This window comes from Rissa tridactyla, chromosome 9 (genome assembly GCF_028500815.1).
Source record: "Rissa tridactyla isolate bRisTri1 chromosome 9, bRisTri1.patW.cur.20221130, whole genome shotgun sequence".
Lineage (NCBI taxonomy): Eukaryota > Metazoa > Chordata > Aves > Charadriiformes > Laridae > Rissa > Rissa tridactyla.
In genome coordinates this window covers 32,957,098-32,979,647 of record NC_071474.1, presented here as the reverse complement: position 1 = coordinate 32,979,647, position 22,550 = coordinate 32,957,098, and the positions used below count along the sequence as shown (strand labels likewise).

General features: G+C 36.4%; 1 protein-coding gene across 3 annotated transcripts in view; it reads left to right on the top strand.

Annotated features, from left to right (window-relative positions):
• Positions 1-22,550, top strand: part of KLHL4 (kelch like family member 4) — a 93,345-nt gene that overhangs the window by 58,342 nt on the left and 12,453 nt on the right. For 2 of the 3 annotated variants that reach the window (XM_054215260.1, XM_054215259.1), the window contains exons 2-6: positions 13,688-13,861; positions 14,320-14,456; positions 17,266-17,462; positions 20,634-20,846; positions 21,867-22,053. In XM_054215260.1, coding sequence (XP_054071235.1) covers positions 13,719-13,861; positions 14,320-14,456; positions 17,266-17,462; positions 20,634-20,846; positions 21,867-22,053 — 877 coding nt within the window. In that variant the 5' untranslated portion in view covers positions 13,688-13,718. Of the gene's footprint in view, positions 1-11,079; positions 11,286-13,687; positions 13,862-14,319; positions 14,457-17,265; positions 17,463-20,633; positions 20,847-21,866; positions 22,054-22,550 lie in introns of those variants that run through there. The other variant, XM_054215261.1, reaches the window with a different exon arrangement.

Sequence of the window (22,550 nt, the reverse complement as noted above, 5' to 3'; positions counted from 1 at the left end):
AAACATCCTTTGTTGTTCCCCATATGTCAAGCCATTAGTGAAAAGGCTGTTATTTCACTTTTACTGGCTACTGCTGTGACATTTTGTAAATTAATGGTAAAACTCACAAATTTTTACCTTTTCTAATAAGTAGGTTTCAACCATAACTTTTTATATATTCTTTTAAATATTTTCGTAGAATAACATAGCTACGATGTGAAACTTCTAATTTCTAGACTCCTTTCTCATCTGTTACTTGTTTATTCTGTAAACTGTTGCTGAGATCTTTTCAGTTTTCTTATACCCCAAACACTCTCTCTCAAATGCCAGACCAATTTCTAATGTAGGTTATTTGGAAGAAAAACTTGCAATATATTAAGGTTATCTGTGCATTCATGGCAAGATAGAAAGGTAAGACCCCAGCAAAAAAGGGGCCTGACCCAGAAGCAACATAAATATAGTTTCAGCTTTGCCTGTTCAATTTAATATATAAAATATCACATTGAATTTGAGGGAATATAAATTTTATTCAATAAAAAGGTGTTCAGCAGACAGTGTCTAGCAAAAGATGAGCAGAAAAGGCTGCCCTATGCTTAAACCATTTGATTAGCTCTCATTTGATCTTCTCACTGGTGAAAACATGGTCAGTAGGAACATAGTAGAATATATATTATGATATTGCACAAAGATTAAACAAATAATAGCCATTTTCTCCAGTGATAAGAGAAAACTGGGTGAGAAACTGAGCAACTTCCCAAAAGAGAAGCTAGATCATAATAATTTCCAGAGGGGAGCCTCAATGCTTTCAGGAAAACCTTAAAACATTTAGAAGGTAACAGATAAGTGCTTACATCAATCTACTTAAAGCATTTTTACTCTCCATTTGAAATCCTCATTAAGTATATTGTTACATCTTTCCAGTTTTTTGAATTACCAGGAGTCATAGGATCATTCAATCACAGGATAATTTGCGTTGGAAGGGATTTCAGGAGGTCTCTAGTCCTATCCCTGCTCAAAGGAGGGTCAGCTGGGAGATGAGCCCAGATTGCTCTGGGTTTTTTCCAGCTGGGTCTTGAAAACCTCTATGGATGGAGACCAGGCAACCTGATGAATAGTTTTAAGGCATATCTTCGAGCATATTTTCACTGAAACAATACAGATTGCAGGCAACATAAATAATCAATTCTTTCTTCAGGAGGCAGAAAACAAATCTAAGGGAAAATTTGTGGTTTTTTTCTATTGAGATTAGCTACAATAATATATTATTAGAAGAAACTGTGGGCCCACTGTTGAATGAGATAGGAGCCATGGTGACAGAGGATGCGGAGAAGGTGGAGTTACTGAATACCTTCTTTGCTTCAGTCTTTACTGCTCGGCCCAGCCCTCAGGAGTCCCAGGCTTTAGGGAAAGTAACAGGGAAAGAAGATGACTTCCCCTGGGTTGAGGAGGATTGAGTGAGGAATCAAGTAGCTCAATTAGATATTCACAAGTCCATGGGCCCCGGTGGGATGCACCCGAGAGTGCTGAGGGAGCTGGAAGATGTCATTGCTGGGCGGCTCTCCATCATCTTTGAAAGGTCCTGGAGAACAGGCAAGGTGTCTGAGGACTGGAGGAAAGCCAATGTCACTCCAGTCTTCAAAAAAGGCAAGAGGGAGGAGCTGGGGAACTACAGGCTGGTCAGCCTCACCTCCATCCCTGGAAAGATGATGGAACAGCTCCTTCTGGGTGTCATCTCACGGCATGTGGAGGAAAAGAAAGCTATCAGAAGTAGTCAACATGGATTCACCAAGGGGAAATCATGTCTGACTAATCTGATAGCCTTCTATGATGGCATGACTGGATGGATAGTTGAGGGGAGGGCGGTAGATGTGGTCTACCTTGACTTAAGCAAGGCGTTTGACACAGTCTCCCACAGCATCCTCATATGGAAGCTTGGGAAGAATGGGTTAGATGAATGGACAGTAAGGTGGATAGATAACTTGTTGAAAGACAGAGCTCAGAGGGTCCTGATTAGGGGTACAGAGTCTAGTTGGAGGTCAGTGACGAGTGGTGTTCCCCAGGGGTCAGTACTGGGTCCAGTCCTCTTCAAATATATTCATCACTGACCTGGATGAGGGGACAGAGTGCACCCTCAGCATGTTTGCTGATGACACAAAGCTGGGGGGGTGGCTGACACACCGGAAGGCTGTGCCGCCATACAGAGAGACCTAGACAGGCTGGAGATTTGGGCAGAGAGGAACCTTATGAAATTCAACAAGGGCAAGTGTAGGGTGCTGCACCTGGGGAGGAATAACCCCATGCACCAGGACAGGTCGGGGGCTGACCTGCTGGAGAGCAGCTCTGTGGAAAGAGACCTGGGAGTCCTGGTGGACAACAGGATGACCATGAGCCAGCAATGTGCCCTTGTGGCCAAGAAGGCCAATGGCATCCTGGGGTGCATCAAGAAGAGTGTGGCCAGCAGGTCGAGGGAGGTCATCCTCCCCCTCTACTCTGCCTTGGTGAGGCCGCACCTGGAGTGCTGTGTCCAGTTCTGGGCTCCCCAGTTCAAGAAGGACAGGGAACTGCTGGAGAGGGTGCAGCAAAGGGCTACCAAGATGATTAGGGGACTGGAACACCTCTCTTATGAAGAAGGGCAGAGGGATTTGGGTCTCTTCAGTCTGGAAAAAAGACGGATGAGGGGTGATCTTATCAACACTTACAAATACTGAAAGGGTGGGTGTCAGGAGGATGGGGCCAGGCTCTTTTCAGTGGTGCCCAGTGACAGGACAACAGGTAATGGGCACAAACCTGAGCATAGGAAGTTCCACCTAAACATGAGGAGGAACTTCTTTAGTTTGAGGGTGGCAGAGCCCTGGCACAGGCTGCCCAGAGAGGTGGTGGAGTCTCCAACTCTGGAGACATTCAAAACCTGCCTGGACACGTTCCTGTGCAACCTGCTCTAGGTGACCCTGCTCTGGCAGGGCAGTTGGACTACATGATCTCCAGAGGTCCCTTCCAACCCTATGATTCTGTGATTATCACATGCTTCATTTAGTTATTGTTATATTACAACCCTAGGAAAAGTTGTAATACATATTTTATTGAATAAACATGATAAAATTGCTCTGTTATTTTTGGTAAGATCACATTATAATGCCATTTTGCCTCCCTCCAGCCTAGAATAGTGAATAGTGCAGGCACTCCAGGAAAAAATCTGTCCTAATAATATTATAAGCAATTTTTTCCACAGTTCATATCAGTTCCACTTGTGCTTTTCAGCCTTTCTTCATTTTTCTTCTGACTTAATATACTACATGTATTTAGATCACATATTTTTATTCCAATTACAGCGAGTTGACATTGACACAGACCGTGGCTTGCTGGAGCAGTTATCACTATTATCTGCCAAGATAAATGCCAAGTCACCAACGGCATCAAGAGTACAGGTTTTCTTAAGACATATCATCAGAAATAGTGTTAAATAGTGTTAAATAGTGTTTGATACTGCCAAATAAAAGTAGACCTAATAGCCTATCTGTAAGGGTTGTGAAGACAACTCTCTTTATCTTACAAAGATGCTGTACACTCATGAATAGAGGTTTCCTCAATAAGAAATTATTTTAAGTTGCTGTCTCAACACCCTACCTTTATGAGGAAGCATACTCGATGTTCAGTGGACATGAATTTCTGACATTAGCAAAAATGCATATAATGATGAATACTAAGATATTTTTCAGACATTATAAAAGTCAGTGACCAATGATAAGAGCAGGAGATAAAGCACAATAGTCTACATTATCTATAACATTAACAATTCCTTCTGGTATATATAGGAGTGTATTCAGTGTATGCTGTATTTTTTGTACTGACTTCAAAGCAAATCCACTTAATTGAGTCAGGTGTGAATATAGTAAGTTAAGTTGTTTTAATAACTTTCTATACCTAGGTTTGAGTTATGTTTTCTGACGCAGAAAACCAAAAGATAACAACTAGCTGGAGAATACTTTGGTATCAGAATGTCTGTACCTATGAACACATAGAAATATTTGGCTACAACAGAGGGAAACACACTCAGGGTATAATTACACAATTAAGAAGGAATTGACAAGAGACAAAATTACGTAGCTGATAAAACCTTATAGTATAGAAAACTTAAGGCTGACCATATCTTTACACACATTGTCTCACTCTTTTCTAAAAAAATATGTAATTATGATAAGCTAAAAGGAGAAGTACAAAACCAAAAAGTCTGAAGATCCCAACATCAAACAACCTCAGGTCAGTAGTAAGAAGAGTCTTACCAAAGAAGTAGGTGATTTTGATTTTAATCACTTCCTTATATCCTCTGTTAATCCTGAGCTATAGATTTACAAACAATAGATCTACGAAAATAGAGTTACAAAATAGATCTATAAAACAGATTTACAAAAATAGAGTTACAAACATTCCCTTTCCCCTTAATTTGGAGAGAAGGAACAGTAGCTCTGAGACTGATCTGTTAAATACTCTTACAGCACACCTGTTGAACAGGGCACACTGGCTAAATTGGTTAAGAATCACACTTTTTTTTTCCATTGCAGTAGAGTTTAGCCTCGAATGAGGTATCCAGCAGATCAGCTGAATCAGGTGAGGAGATATTTTGGAACAAGCCCATAGAATTTTACATTACTGGGGAAATGTTATGTAAAGTGAAGTAAAATTTCAAGTGGTGCCTTCAGCTAAAGTGGGGATTACCACATTTTCCCATTTAAGTCTTTTTATCGCTTAGTTAGAATCTAAACAGATAAAAGTAGAAAAGAAAAAGATGCAAAAATTGAAATGGTCATAACAAGTACAGGAATAGAGTCCCTTTGCCTTTGACGAAGTAAAAAAAGAAGTGAGAAGCATGTGTTAAGGTACTATGGTAGTGGTTTGAGTTTTCATAAATCAAGAGGTCCCAAAAAAATCTCACAGCAGCATCCATACCTGATTAGCCGCAGGGCTCAAAACGATAGGGGCAAGGGTTGTTGTTATCAAGATGGTTACTCTCTGGCTTTTCAAAATTCTGTTCACTGGAGATGGAACCACTTCACATTCATTGTTTTCTTATACTTGTGTCTCCCAAGCGACTCTTTGTTCCACTTCTCCCAACAACAGTGAAAGGGGACAGCATAAAGCAGGTTTTCTTCCCTACAATCTCTCCCATCAGGAATCTTTCTGAAAGGTGCTTAATGAAGTAAGAAATATGGACTTAATTAGTTTCACCTGTCCATAGTCATGCTTGGATTTAAACCAGGATTTTTTGCCATTGGCTTGTATTTTTTTTTTTGTCCTCTAAATAAAAATGCCACAAGCTCATGTCCAGCATTTAGTCATTACTTTTCATTCTGTACATTTTGACAGCTTGAGATAGTGCTATAATCATGCCTTCTGGTCACATCAATTTTTGTTCTTTAGAAAGATGCTATTCCATTATCTAACCATATTATCACTAGGTACAAGGAAGTTGAGCAAGAAGTAGTCAGCCTCACTGAACTTCTCCTTCATGACTTTTAATTTCCCTCCAACATAATCATGTAATATAAACGTTGGATTAGAAATCACGCTTTGCAGTGACAATGATTCTCCTTCTGTTGGAGTCTGCCTTAACCAAGATAATGAAGCATTCCTCGTAATTTACAATATATATACATCTTGTGTGGTAAATTTCCATGTACAATGACTTTGTATTGATTTTCTTGTTTGTCTTAGGAAAAATTAATGTTAATTAAAATATAATTTGGTTTAAAAATGAGTTATACAACAATATTCACCATACCAGACATACAACATTTCCATGGAGGGAAACACTTCCTTCTTTTGCAGGAAATAGTTGAATCAGCACATTAGTGGTTAAGCATGCTGGTTCAGAGAAAAGAATAGGATTTTGCTTGCTATAATAAATCACTACTACAGATCCTAATCATCATGTTATAAAAAACATCATGTCTAATATCTTCAGTTTCTATGAAGTTGCTGCTTCCTACATCAGTATTTAACCTAGTATTTTCTAATCAAACTTAAAAGTTAATTCAAAACCATCTATTGATATCAGTGTATGGAAATCGATTTTATTACGGATGAACCATAGTTACAGAGCAAGATTCAGTTTTTGTAATTCAATTCTTGTAATTTCCTTATCTGTATACGGCATCTGCTCAACTTTGTGTAGTTATGAAGGTAGTTATAATGGAATGGCATGCAGACTTTTCATCTGGTTAATGCTAAAATAATTTTCAGCAGTTACTTGTTATCTCAAAATATCTACTTTAAAACTTTCTATCTGTGTATAGTAAGATGATAGTTCTTATATCCATGCAAACAAAGAGCAAAAAGTGAACTCAAGCATTTGTTTATGATTTGAGAAAAAAGGCGCATTGGTATTTGAAATAAGTAGCTTCCACTACCTTGGGCAGTATCAGAACAAAAGTTAATTTTAAGATGGTAATATACATACTCCTGTCTTTTTACCGGAAATGTTTCACTTAGTTATTATTTATTCTCTATTACATAATGTAAATGAATACAGTGTTAATTGTCCTATAGAATAATGTTCTTGAATGGTGATTTAAGATGGTATTAATTTAAATTACTTGTCTGAGATACTCACTTCATCATTTAATACAGACATATATCTATTATAATAAAACACTCATGGATGTACAGGCAGGGTGCTCTCCAGACTGATTAGATATTGCTGGAGCTCCAATTTTCAAGAAGCTATCTCACGCTATGGAAATAAGTGTTCTTAAGTAATGCCATCATAATGTTTATAGTAAAGTTTCATATTCAGATTAGTCTGAATCAGGAAGAGAATCATTATTTAAAATGAAAACTCCTACTATATTACAAATTTTAACACTGACAGGTCGCTGTGACAGGTCCCTACTTATACTGTGTAATCCAATGGCCATCAAATATCAGAAGAAAGATTTGCTAATTTTTGCTCCTACAGTCCTTTTAGTAAATTCAACAATTTACACTGGCTCGCTAGAAACTTTGCACTTTGGACATCTATCACAGATCTGCGGATTTCACTCCCAGTGGAGCTGCTCTACCACCCTGAGTCCTTTTGGGAAGGCAATGTGGGGCACTGCATGCAAAGCTACAGAGGCCAACAGGACTCACTCCATGGCCTTTCCCAACCTATCATTCTGACTCAAGAGAAGTGGAGGCCAGTTGACTCCTTATTCTAATGTCTCTTGAAATTTGGGAATGGGTCTACAATAAACTGCTGAGCAACTTTCAAAACTGAGCCCCAAAACTCAGGAACAAAATCCTATAGGCAGTGACTCTTGAATAGGCATTTATATAATAGTGGAATTTTTAAATGTTTTTCTCGAGCAGTTGAAAAAAGTACATTCACATAGTACTAGAGTGCAACTAAAGAAGATCTGGATCAGATCTTACTGTGCTTTTCCACAGGAATAAAGTACATAAACTATTTACCATGTACATAGGAATATCCCATTTCTTATTTATCTATATACAGCAAATTGTGCTCATAAAACTCTACTGTAGACACAAGATGCCAATAAAGGAATGCATGAAGGTTTCAACAAACTGTCTTCCTAGTAGCAAAAGATCAACAACTGAGGGAGTACACATGCTAGTAAGAACAATCTGCTCTGCAGTGAGCCTGGAAAATAATTTTATAGTTAACCTCCTCTGTTAAAAAAATAAATATACAGTTTCCAAAGGAGAACCGCTTACTAGGGAGAGTGTTTGGATCTACCCCTCTTTGTTACAGTTACATGAAATCATGATGTGGCCACAGCTGATACCAGCATAAAAGGCTGGAGAGGCTCAGCAGTCTGTTTGGAGCCTCTGTTTTCCAGTGGAATTACCCCACCAAATATGTGCTTTCTATTCATAGGAGAATTCAAAATATCGTAACCCAAAACCATCCTGATATGAATCATATTGGCTTTCATCTGTATATTAGAACAAAACTCAAAACAGCTATAGTACTTTCAGTGGTATGCTGAAGCTCCTGTGTTTAATTATATGCACAGTTGTACTTGTAATCCCAAATGGGAAAAGTTATTTTAGCTAATGCCAACTGAGAAAAGTGGCAGGTTTATGATAATACTCGCAAGAAAAAAAATTTAAAAACAGGCAGTTTCAAGAGCTCCACATTCTAAAGGAATCGTCAGTATGAACTTTCAATTTAGATAGGTTAGAAATAAGCAGTCTCTCCATTAGCTTAAATAATTATACATTTCAATTCCTTATTTCTTAGGTTGCTACATCATTTTCTGTCATTGTTACTACCTCACGTTACTAGCTCAGCAGTCATCAAGATATAATACAATTTTCTATGCTCCTTTGGATCAAAGTTTTTTATCTATGCTCTAAAAGTTTCAACACAATCTGTTGTTTGTTGTTATATCTGTTATATCTAAAAAGAACAAATAATAAAGGAGACAATTGCAGTAGAAATTTTAAGGCAGAGGTTGGGACAGTAACTGATGCTGCATAATTATATCAGCAAGCAATTAGTACAGGTGCATCAAGTTACCATCATTTTGTCTGTGTTCAGAAATGGCTTCCTAACTAAAATATTTTTCTTATTTCTCAGCCAACTGATGTGGTTTATCTCTAACAGATCCTACAGTCCTATAATTTGACCTAGGAAAATGGCATCTCTCAATCTCCAACCCCAGGACACTGCCCAAGAGAGAGAGGGTCAGAGCTCAAACAGCTGCACAGGAGAGGGTCTGCCTATGTGGGGGCTGACCCAGTTTTCTTGAATAAACAGAAACAAAAGAGAGGGAAAAAAATATGATGAGTTGCACTGTAAATATTGCTGCACAAACAAACTGAATTGATGAAGTTGCAGTTTTGTCTCATGTCTTGTCACCACTAAAGCAAATACAGTGCGCCACAAAGCTGAAGTCACATTGGTGTTTTCAGCTGTGATAAAGTCCTAAGAATGTCTAATGTCTCTAACTGGTATCCAGTTTGCTGCTGACAGGTGGTATGATTTACAGTGCAGAGGTAAGCTGATCCAAAATCAAAATCTGTAAGTAACACTGGTAACTGAACTGTTACCTGATTAAACTTCACAAATTGATTAAACTTGATTAAATTTCACAAATATTATAGCAGGTTAATTAGGTACATTCAACAAACATCCAAGAGAGAAGTGGTCACCATAAAAATATAAATAATAGCCTTATCAAGAACAACAAAATTAAAATACTGCATTTCATCACCTGGTTTTCATGCAATACTATGCTTCTAAGCTTCCTTATCATCAGGGTTTGTTTTCTGGATTTTGGCCGTAGGCACACTTAACGAGGCACTTTAAGAACATACTGAATTTTAAAAAGGACGTGGCAAATAAATGGCATTTATGTTTTATCATGTTCTAATTAAATAATGAGGAAAATTGAATTTATCCTTTATATACTGATTAATGAAAAGTGCTGGTCTGATTAATGAAGAGTACTTTATGAAGACAGAAAATAATTTTAACATAATTCAGAAATTTAAATAATTGTAGGCCTGGAATGAACCACAAAACTCATCACATCAGTTCTCCTGACCAAAGAAAAGATGAAGTTTTACTGCCACAACATCATTTTTGAGTCACAGCTTGTTTGGGGTCCAGTATAATCTAGCTGTTACCTCAACTGTCATTTCTTAGTTTGTGTTTCATTCAGGTAATTACTCACATGCAAGTCTCAGCATGTCTTTGTTAAGTAAAAATGTGGCTAAATTTTAAAAAGGACAAAGGCAAAGATGGCTCTCTGAGTTCAAATTCTGTTCTGAAAAAGTTTGTGACTTGCTATCATATATTGATGTAACACTTAAACTTTATTTCTATCTTATGCTTGTCTGTAATAAAAACATGGCGCAGCATAGAAGCAGGATTAGCCTGGAAGGCATTCCGAACATTGTCTGCCTTTGGAAGTCAATCCCTGATAAATTTGCAGTAGTAGCTATACAAGTTGTTCATATCTCTCATATTTATCACACTTAAAACATGCCATCCTAGCTTGATTTTGAAAGCATCATGTGAAGTAGTGTCAGAAGTCATCCAGAAGTCAAGATGACTTCTGACAACTAATGTTTTTCTCGGAGTAAGCTTTGTTATCTCGTAAAAAAAAAAAAAAAAAAAAAGTTGTTATGACATGATTCGTTCTGAACAGCCATGCTGGCTGGTATTTATCTCCTTGTTATCATCTAGACACTTAATGCTTTTTGATTATTTCTTCAAGTTTTCATTTTATATTGTATGTTTCAAAATTTCATTTTGCTTCTGTTTAAAAATGGTGCTGTATTTTCACTGTCCTCCAGAAATCCTTACAGGAAAACTGAAATTATTTCACTTGGCTCTCTAGCTAAGACAAAATTCATAGAGTTCATCTACTTTGGAATCATTTAAATATCAATTTATCTCTGCTCTCTCTAGGCTAATCCACGTTCTTAAGCCATTATCACTAATGCCAATGGTGTTAACACAACTCAGTATCCTAGTGAACGCTAACGCAATGATGACATTAAGCAATTTGGGTTCCTGATTCTTCAGAATAGTTCATTGATAATTTCCCCTCCTGACTGAGTGGAAAACTAATTCCTTGGTCATCACAGGCTTAATGCACTTTTGGAAACTTTTATTACTCAATATTCAGATTTTGTTTGTCCAAAGTTGTACACGTTTTATAGAAAACAAATATTTCTTCATCTTCTACATGCTTCCTTTCTGAGTAGGTTCACATCAACCTTGAGTTCTCTAAATGTATTATCCTCACCACACTAACCCACACCGCACAGAAGATGATGTGACAGGTAGACATATTCATACATTCCCAGCTAGCTTGCCCATCTTGGTACTACAGTCCACAGCATCCCCCCTATTATAATTCAACATAAAGGCACCAGACTGAAGGATATTTTTGCTGACTTTTTCTTCAAGGTCCCTCTGTCCTCTTTAGTTCACTGATCCCCAGTACTGTATTCTGAAGGTCAATATTTGAGTTGTCTGCAGTGATAGTTCATACGCTAAATAAAATATATAAATATTTATCATTGAATTTAATTTTCCCTTCCATAATGTACTATAGCTACCATTTTGAATCAGCTGCTGAAGATAAACCGGCAATTATAATATTAATATTAACATTAACAAAGTTAATGGAGTGCTTTTTTTTGCTTCCAGTTTTTTTCAGTCTCTGAAGACATTTGTCTTTGAAATAATTAATTATGTTAGCAGTATTCCTGCTGTAGTTAAAGGTCACTCTACAAAACATGTGAGAAAAGTACCCAGGACTGAAGGAAATTATTAGACTTTAAGTGCCTTTGTAAGTATTTGCAGTTTAAAATGTAAAAATTATTGTTCTACCCACAAATATATAAACGCTATGGGTAATTAATTTCAAGAAACTAGCACTGTGCATTTGCAATAGGGGTGGTTGAGTATTATTTTAGTTGATTTCTGCAAAGACCAAGGATAAGCCCAATGTACTACATACTTAAATGCAATACTTCAAGTGGATATAATGAATATGAAAAAAAGATTTTTGAAAAAATAATTTCCTGAAAAATGTTAAAGAACGCTTTAGAGGTAAGTAGCAAAACATGAATGTTATAGAATATGAATTTGGCGTCAAGTAGCTGATGCAAAACTAATGAGCATATAATCCAATTTTGCAGCTTCTTCATTTTCAATGAAGCATTGAAAGAAAACAAATAAAAAAGTATAGTCATTAAACTCACTGAGACAAATTAATTTTTGTAAGCTGTAAACTACAAAGGATACACATTATAGGTGAACTTGATTTGCCCCTTTTTCTTCATTAAAAAAAAAAGAAAAGAAAATGCATTTTAAATTGTAATAAAGAGCTTCAGAAGAAAGCTAGAGTTTATTGCACTATTTTGGCATATCTTAATGTGTTTGCAATTAGTAGTACAATCTGAGGTTGGCTAGACAGAAAGACATGTGAACATACCGTGCACACGTGCAGTGCGTCTGAGAATTTCAGATGCATCAGGTCTGCTGTTTCTCAGGTGATGTATACATACACCTCAGGCCTGACATACCTCAGTTATACCAGAAATAATGCGTCTCTGCAGACTGTAATGATATTACACATCCAGTGAGTTTGGCTGGGCCAGGCCTGAATGAATATGTTGAACTCTGGTGCATCTGAAAGGCACCAAGCATACTGGGGATCTGAAGGCTTTTCACATACCAGTGCCCAAAAGATGCCGTATTCAACATGGGCGGTGGAATGTCCATAAATGCAATATATAAATCCAGAAAACTTCATACTGATAGATTTTCAGATGGAAAAAAGAGATAGGTCTGGAAAAACCCAGATACAGAATAGCCATACCAACTATGATTTTGTTCTGTACCATTCTGAAAAGCACTGATGTACAGTAACATTCTTGTACTGCAGAGGGGATGGAAAACTCTATTATGTCTCAGTTCAATACTACATTATAATTTGATTTCTAATTATCCTCCTTGAATTCTGATTAGCTATTTAATGAAGTATGATCTCTGAAAATGCATGATCTAACTTATCTCTGTTTTCTGATAATGTTACTGATTCAACATGATTTACTAATTTTTATTTCTGTATTTTCTGAACTAGATGTTTAATTGTGAATGTAATCCAATATTCTGCTAAATTTAATACATTAATTTCATGTAGAGATTTTATCTCTCCTAATCATTTATGAATATGCATTAACGGTATCGAAGACAACCAGTAAATTTAGTCAACAAGCTGCCATTATTTCCTAGTTGGGCTTGGAAATTTAAATAACAAGTGCTTTACATTTTAATAGTACTTGATATTAAACTGAGAAAACATTTTTCTAAAAAAATTTTTAACTAAAATAGTGTTTAAGATTGCAGCATTTGAAAGATATGTGACATACATGTATATCAACAAATGCATTACTATTTTACTAAAACCAGATGAATGTAAAAATAAATATTTTTCTAAGAAAATATGAAAAAAGTGTTTCAATCTGCAACATAACCCATAATAAAAGGCAGTAAGGAATGATGTCTTAAAAATACAGTGAGATGAGAGAAATTGTGAATATAGTTTTTATGGGTATTATAAGTGGAACAGCTAACAGAATTCTGGAGTGGAAGGAACACATTTATAGTGTAAATTCCATGAAAAGGCAGAGAAATTAGTTCATCTTTATTATTTGCATTCAGATTCTAAAGGCTATATAATGTATTGATTTCATTAGCTTTTAATTTGGTAATTTGCCTAGAATTATATGGTCCTTGTCAAATTTTCTTCTGATTCATTCGCATTTAGTAATGTAATCTAATGTAAAAAGTACAAAGAGAAACAGAAATAAGACCTAAAGACATTCAACATCCAAAAAATTCATCCCAAAAGATATTTTAGCTATTGGTACCACAGAAAAATAGGTTTGGTTTTTATGTATTCTGTTTGTGAATGATCAGGAGGCTGCATTTATCACATGTCAATGCTGTGCAAACCCTGCATGATTGACACAAAACTGTGAGGAATTAGAAAACTCAGCAGCACGAACTAATACAGTTAATTGTGGGAAATCTGCAGATATCACAAATGGAAAAAAAATGGAAGAAAGCATAGTAAGACCAGGATCATATGAGCTTTATAATTTCAAACAGTTCTGTAATGCCATTTGAATGTTATCAGGGTTTATAATGTTGCACTCATCGCGCTGCCTCTTTGCCTTGCAGGCTCTCAACAACCAGCAGCTCACTGCTTGGAATGAACACCAATGGCTCAGATGAGTATTTCCAGTCTACAAACCACGCAGAGCAAACTTTCCGCAAAATGGAAAATTATCTGCAGCAGAAGCAGCTGTGCGATGTTCTTCTCATAGTTGGCGACCAAAAGATTCCAGCTCACAGGTACACTTCCTAGTGTTGTTTACGTGCCTTCAAAGCCTGCAGTTTCTAAATGCTGGGTCAATTTATGCCTACCCTGTTTAGTTATGAATGAATGGTTACTATAACTAGGACATCAACAACAATGAAATAAAATGATGTGATCAATGTTTCATATTCATTATTTCAGAAAGAATGACATTCTAATATGAATCATTGATATTGTCCATCTTCCCTTCTTGCTGCTGTCAAACTATAGCGAGATCAGCGAAGAAAATCTGCCCGAACGAGCACTATGGGAGAAAATTAGATTACTAATTACCCTTTTAACTTCATTGCTCACTGCTATAAGATTTGAAACCTTTGCCAAAGATAACATTTCTATTGCACACGCAATTTATTATATAATAATACTGAATTTCATGCTTGCTATTGAGATTATGAAGTAATTTGCAGTCCTCCTAAAATGCTTTTATTTCAAGGTTGGTTCTCAGTGCAGTGTCTGATTATTTTGCTGCAATGTTTACTAATGATGTGCGTGAAGCAAAACAAGAGGAGATCAAGATGGAGGGAGTAGACCCTGATGCGCTGAAAGCTTTGGTGCGCTATGCCTACACAGGTAATTCTTCCTCCATTATCCACATCATTTTTGTAAAGAAAGATAAAATCCATTCAATGCATATGTAATTGTCACGTCTTCCATTTCATACTGGTATATAAATACATGCATATGTGATATAAACCTTTCTCCAGAGAGGATGAATAAATTTTACTTTTTTATATAATAACTTATTCTAAAAGATATTCAGAAAAGTTAACATATAAATTTGTATTGAACGTCTCTAACTAGATAGAAATTATTTTAGGAATTTTAATGAGAGAAGAACATATTTTGCCTGTTGCCACCTCGTGTAGTGACCCAGAGTAGTGTACTATGAACCTTCCTGTCATGGGCAGCTATACAAACGGTCTGCCTGGGTGGCAGTCGTTTGGCTCACTCAAGGCTCTTGTGTAGGAATAATCTGAGGAAAACAGGAATATGATTACACCCAGGAGTAGAGCAAATTTTACCACAAGAAAGTGCCACCACATTCTGAAAAAGGTTTATGTTCTCTTGAAAAAATATAGCAATTCTATCAAATGAAATTAAATATTTTAATACCAGAACGCTGCATATATATTTTTTCCCTAATTTATTTTCTCCCATTTTCAACATTTACCCCTGTATTTCTGAATTTGAAATGGTTGAACCAAATAGCTATAAAGACCAAGTCAGAGAACTGTGAAATCCTTTTCATCTGCTCTATATCGAACAGGGGTAAATGCTGTAGAACATGACCGTTATGTCAGTATATATTACAATCAGAAACATTCAGATCATTCAAACCTAAGCAGATTCTGGAAGTCTGCACATTCTGGTATTTGGCAAGCCTCTCGGTGCAGACAGCAGCTACTCCAGCCAGAAAGGTAAAAGGGAAACCCTATTTCCCCTACCGAGTTGTGCATAAACTGATCCATCCCCTCAGCTAACTGCTGTTATCAATAACTTTCCCTAAATCCTTGTCATCTGCCATCCCACACAGGACACTGCTTTGCTTTTGAATGAAGTAACACAATTTTGATACTGCGACGCGGAGGTTGGAAGATGTATCAGAAGTATCTATCGATATTTTTATTGTACTTTAAAAGGGCTTAGAATAATAAAAAAACACAGTAAAACAAAGACCTCGTTATATTCAACATATTGGCATTAGCATAAATGTTAAAAGTAGGAGACTTCTTCACTTGCTATGTCAGGCACTTCATAAATCTGGACTGTTGCATAGAGAGAAATCCCAAGAAGGTTAACCAATCTGCAACCCAGTTTGGAAACAAGTTTCTATACACAAAATAGACCTTGTTTGTGGGTACAAACAAGGGGATAAATATAGAAAGCCAGAGGGAGTGCTGCATAACATGTATAATGCAGTGATACTGGGGCACTGTATTACCCGAGGAAATAGATTAGCACAAGCGCAAAGAAGCTGGGTGGTGGGCTCCTTATTATCCACATGCATCTCAAAATCATCCCACGATTAAATTTAACCTCTTTCAGTTTACTTAATGCAAAACCATATGAAAGAACATATATAAGACTACAATAGCAAATGCCAGTCTACGAAATAATGTAAGTTTGCTTGTGAAATCAGGATTCCCTCTTTGCTTTGAGGCATTATATTGCATTCTTTATTTACGCGAACATGTACCAATTTTGCTATATACATTCAGTAACTGTTCTGAGCTGTATAGTAAAAATAAAACCCAAACATTGCCCTATTCTGCACCCTGCAAGCCCTTCCTCATTTCTTGCAGAAGTTGGAAGGTATTATTTAAGTAACAAAGCAAAGGACATGAAGAAGAGATGGGATTGTGCTAAATTAAGACTGCTGAAGACTGCTATGGAAAACCAAAATTTCCCACTGCCTCTGTCATAGGTTTGCATGTGATAATAACCAAGCCTCTAAACTGAGTGCTAGTTTTTTCCTAGATAATGAAATATAAATGTGACTTTCAGAGATGAGCGTTATAACGTTCAGAATTAATTACATATTCTACTGAAATAAACCAGAAGTGAACTTCAGACGAGAAACCTCTTGCAGTTCTACTCTGATGATAATTTTGACTGTAACCTCTCAATACCACCATTCGCCATGTGTTAAATGGAGATGGTGTGTATCATCCTTTCACTGAAGAAGCAGGAAAATAAATTAATGTTTCTGAGGCAACTGGATGTTGTAATGATAAATGGAAAATGCAGTCATAAAAAAAAAACCAACCAACCCTGTTCTTCTTACAGAATAGAATTTTAGTGCTATGAATCAACTATAGAATTGATCCATCCACTGAGCAGTAAGAATGGAAGATCTTATTAAAAAAACACCTTACAGTCTATTTATGAACTTACCAAAGCTCTCACATCGTGTAACAATTTTATTACAATTTTAAATGCACAAGTAGATGATGGAAGAAATCATGTTTCCTGCGCACACTTCTGGTATTTCCTAGGTTTTGATACTGAAGTCCTTGTGTGTAATATAAACTTATGATATATATTTTTATGAATAAATATATGAATTTTAAGAAAGGTTTTTCTCTAATCACACCTTTCTTTTTATTTACTTTTTTTTTCAGGCAAAATCAGATCTAACACTGTTAAAGCTGCAATAAAAATATTCCAAGCATTGTACTCAAAATCCACTAAATCCTTTAAGTCTGTTAAAACATATATTTAAAGAATCCCTCAGCAAGAAAGGAAAATGAATTTGTGAATTCTTTTCAAAATTTTTCAGAGGAGGAGAAAGATTGGGGAGTAGGAAGCTTTCAAGTAATAAAAATACACAGAAAATGACTGAAAACTTTTTTTCCCCCCCTATACGCAAACTGCACAGGTATTCTAGAGTTAAAGGAAGACACTATAGAAAGTTTGCTAGCTGCAGCTTGTCTTCTCCAGCTATCCCAGGTTATTGAGGTATGCTGCAACTTCCTCATGAAGCAGCTCCATCCTTCCAACTGCCTGGGGATTCGCTCTTTCGGAGATGCTCAGGGCTGCACAGAGCTCCTGAAGGTGGCACACACATACACTATGGTAAGACGAACAATCTAACTGCTTTGCAATTATAATGTTAACGGCAAGTGTGACTACCCTCCTGGAAAACATATGTGCTTCGGCAAAACAGAGCCAGCTGAGTGGGGTGGAGGGGTGCTGCTCTCTCCAAGACTGATGCAGTGGCTCTGCCCTTCCTATGTTGCCAGGCTCGGTTCTGTAAAGTCCCTGACAGAGGGAAATCTCTGCCCAGCTCAGTCTCCAAAGGGAAATTTAAGAACCGTGACTGTTACAGAAGTATTGGAAGCAGAGAAAAGCATGTTTAGAAAAACAAATATGCAGTTCTGATGTTTACCATTTCAGAGTTCTGCCTTGTAGAAGGATGTATTTATTGAACTCAAATTTGCAGTATGATTAGTACGCATTTCTTCCAAAAAATGTAATAAGGCCTTAACGTGGCTACTGTCAAGTGGCAAACAGCAACGGCCCATTCTTGGGCTTTGATTCAACACAAAGAAAATTCTAAAGCTGATTTTAAGGTGAGACACACATAAAAGGAGCCAGAATACAGAATGTATGGGAAAGATTTGAAATGCTAAAAAGAAGCACATCCCTGACTAAAGCATAATCCTCCTCTGGCTCAAAGCAAGAAATGAATATTCAGAGCATGGGAAACAGAGAAGCAAGATAGCTTGCTGTGAAACCAAACCAAGAGATAAATATTCAGGGCAACAAGATGTGCTATAGCAACTTTAAACACAAAAAGAATAGCAACTGCTACAGCTAAATAGATATAAAAAGAACTACTTGTTAGGAGACACATGGCAGCTTTATGCTTGAAATATTAGCGTAGTATGTCAAAACCAGTTTAGAGGCTTCATAATGCTGAGAGCATTCCAGCAAGAGATTGTACACTTCCACACGCTGAAATAAATGAGAGTGGCATGTGCAGATTGAGGGCACTAGTTGTGCTCTTTCCTGTCACACTAATGAATGGTTTGTTTAGCAGCAATCTAGATTCCTTTTATATTTTAAAGTTTGAAAAAGGGCATTTAAGATAGAGGTTCACTCAGTCTCTGTATAATAGTGTTGTCCTTGCTGCTCCACACCATTTTATACTCAGCCAAAACACAAGAACTTCCCCCCCTCTGCTGTTGCCTCTTTCCTCCCATCAGCCCTAGCACTCGGCATCAACTTTAAGCATTTAAAATTCATGGTCTAGATTTCTGCAAAATTGAAATAAAATCATATGGTTAGACATATGATTTTATGATGTCAGACAATAAGAGGGCCTTTTTTGGTTAGATTTTTTTAACAATTTGAATCCTCCAGTCTTCCCTAGGAGTTAAACTTTTACTATTTTTTAAAACTGTGCGTCACCGAAATGACAGTTGGGTCTTTAAGACCACTGTCTACTGTGAAGGATCATGGTGAACCTATGAGACTCAGCAGTCCTGTGCGTATAGGTTTTACACTATGTCTTCCTGAAAACAACCAGAAGCATTTCCACTGTGAGAACCACCTCCTGTAACCTGTGTGCAACAGAGGTTGAGAATACTGCCCTCAAAGAGGACCTTGCATGTCATAAAACCACCTACCGAGTTTGCAGCTACTGACAGTTTAGAGACAGAAGAGGAAATCTGCAACTCTTTGCCATAACCTTAAAGAAAATTTTCTTTTAAACCCTTGAACTGATTAAAAAAAACCAAAAAACTTTGGAAAATAAGAGAACATAACACGCATACACACAGAAGCATGTGGAAGAGGACAAATAAACCATTCTGGTTTGTTTCATGCCAACCTCAAGCACCTGGAAATGCGTACCTTAGGGGAACTATCAAGTCATACTGTAAATACAGAGCCCATTCAAATGAACTAGTAGTATTTAAACATTTTCAGAAGATAATCAGCTATAAACACCACATCCATTCAATAAAAACAGACACAATGGAGACCTTCCCCTTCAATTACTTTAGCCATTGATGCAAGCATTAACAGTTTCCTGCCTGGTATCTTTTCGTGCAGATAAAGCTTGTTCTGATAAACATCTTGTGCTATGTTTGTAACTAAACGTGGTCTGGCCTTCCTGTTCCCATTCTCTGAATGTCACAAAATATCAAAGCAGGATATGCATAACAGAGCAAAGTTAACATCTCCTTTAGCCACTGACACTTCTATATTTACATCCTTGGTACTCTTGAAAAGAGTTTCGGAAAACTAAGAAACTATTAAAAAGAAATAATACAACTATCAGTTACTAAAATGTCTTCGTCTGCCGTATTCCAATCTGGTTCCCAAATAAGATATGTTACATGTAAATGTAATTAGTATTTCAAATACAGACAGGAATTCCTACATGTATTTCTTTGCAAGCAGCATTAAAAACCCTATCTCTGTTAATAAAATTCCTTTTTTTTTCATTTGGAATTAGCACAAGCAAGCATACTTAATATATTTTAATATCAGTTCTGATATTGTTGTAACTTGACTGTACAATATATTATTTTAATGAAAAATAATTCTTTGAAAGATTCTAGGGATTTAATATCCATGGTCATTTCTGGAGCTGGTGAGTTTTATCATAGCAATAGCTGAAATACTGATATGCCTTTGTTGGACCTTGTCCAATTTTCTATTGCCCAAAAAGTACTGTTAGAATAGTCAGTTTAATTTCCCTTGCTGTATTTTCTGCTACTAAGAGTGGAGACATACAGTCAGCATCTGGCACAGCTCATTGCAAAAGGATTAGAAGGTTTCAATGCAATTTGCTTAAAACTTTTGAATCTGTTTGTAACAGAAGTTAGACAGCTTATTTAAATGCCCTCTTGGCATTCTTAAGATACACATTATATCTTCAAATTGTTTTTCTATTAAGCTGCAGTGTTAAGATCACATTGATGGACAAAACCGCCAGGGGCAAATCCCTAAGACAGGACATACTGACAAGAAGCCTGAGAAACACATCCGTAAGCACGGTAGCGCCAACATGATCATTATTCTTCAGTCCTCCAAGAGTAAGGCAGCAAAGAGCAACCAAAATCTCCCTTAAATGGCAGAAGGAGATTCAGTGATCTTTAGAATATATATTGCATTTCCCTCTACTCGAGAATAGAACAGGAGTGAAATATATGCAAAGCCTACATTATCTAAGAAAATGTTATTTCAAGGTGTGAAAATCGTCAGTGCATTGAAATCTTTTTTTTTTCTTTTCAGGACCACTTCACAGAAGTAATAAAAAACCAGGAATTTCTTTTACTCCCCGCTAATGAAATTGCAAAGCTCTTGTCTAGTGATGACATCAATGTTCCAGATGAAGAAGCCATATTCCAGGCGTTAATGATGTGGGTGAGGCATGATTTGCAAAACCGACAACGAGACCTAGGAATGCTTCTTTCTTATATTAGACTGCCTCTACTTCCACCCCAGGTATGAAAGTTAAGGGCTAGCAGGGAACTGAGCTACCAAATGAAATGCTTGCCTCAACCATCATTTAAACAGAGAGAAGAATTCTGTGGAAAGGTTCTGGGTTTGGTTGGGTTTTTTTGGTGGTTTTCCCATTTTTTTTCTTTTTTGTTTTTGGTTTATAGTAGGTGTGTTTATTATTTGTAAAGACAGATGAAGAAAAATCTCACAGTGCCAATATAATTACTGGGCTCAGAATTACCTCTATAAAAAAGTCAGTCTAAGGGTATTGCAAAAGTACAGTGTTTCTTTTTTGGATAGCGATGGTAGTAGTTTCCCTCTAATAACACAGCAACTTAGATACCATGCAAAGATATTTATTTAGATTTAGCAAACTGCAGGACAGATAAAGCACAATCCTTATTTCTTTATTGCCATAACAAGTAGATAAACCCAAAAGGGTCTCAGATTATTGATGACTATTCTGAGCATTGACATTATTTGTCCTTTAAGACTGAAAGAGACACTTCGTCGCCTAAGTTCCGGAGATGGACATACTGTTTTCTAGCAAGCTAACACCGTTGTATCTGTGTCATAGAAGAATCTATATATCTCATCAGAAAAGCTTAGAGGAATAGCAAGACTGTCAGGACACTACAGCTACTTAATGAATCTCCATGACTGAAGCTGCAAATATTCAACTTTGGATTAAGTATCAAAAAACTTTATCTACTTAATTTCAAATATATGCCTCATTTAATACATTCTAATATTCACAGAGATGCCCAACACTATGTTAGATTTGCTTACACTCACATCAAAAGGAGTTCTGCATTCAGAAAAAAATAAAGCAAAGACATCATATTTAAATACATTTTTTGCTACCTTCGTATTGTTTTGCTTGCATTAAAGCAGTTTTCAGCAAAGCTCAAGTCAGAGGTGAAGTAAAAATGAGCGTTTGTAGCTACAAATACTTTAATTACTGAAGTACATACAATTTTAATGATTTAGATATACATAATATCCTCACTTTTCATTTCTTAGTTACTAGCTGATCTAGAAAATAGTCCAATGTTTGCAGACGACCTAGAGTGTCAGAAACTTCTTATGGAGGCTATGAAGTACCATCTTCTACCAGAAAGACGGTCCATGATGCAGAGTCCTCGAACTAAGCCTAGAAAATCGACAGTGGGTGCACTTTATGCTGTAGGAGGTATGGATGCCACTAAAGGTAGGTTCAGAAATTAATTTAATTGTATTAGTTACGTGTATTACAGATAGCCAGAGAATATATGACAATTATTTTTAAAGATTCCTGTTAGGAAAACAGAAATCTTCTTGCAAGGATCATACGTTTGTAAATGATACAAAATGTATAATTTTTACAAAATGTAAAAATACATGCACCTTGAAGTGCAGACTAAAGAAGTTTGATTCAGATGGTGATTTTAAAATTAAGTTTTGTAAGAACTTGTGCGTATAGTTTGACTTTACAAATCAGAAGAAAAAAAAAATATTAAAAAATATTTCAAGATTCGTTTACTGTTGTTTTAGAACCCTGTGCTCCATTTTTTGACAGAAGTTAGAAGGCTGGAAAAATTTTTAAAGAGGAAAATAAAACCAAAAAGCATTACTGAACTATTGAGAACTGTTAGCTAACACTTATCAATCCTTATTATAAAATTTCAGATGGAAAGATTTGCACTTTTTCATGAGTGCGACAGTATG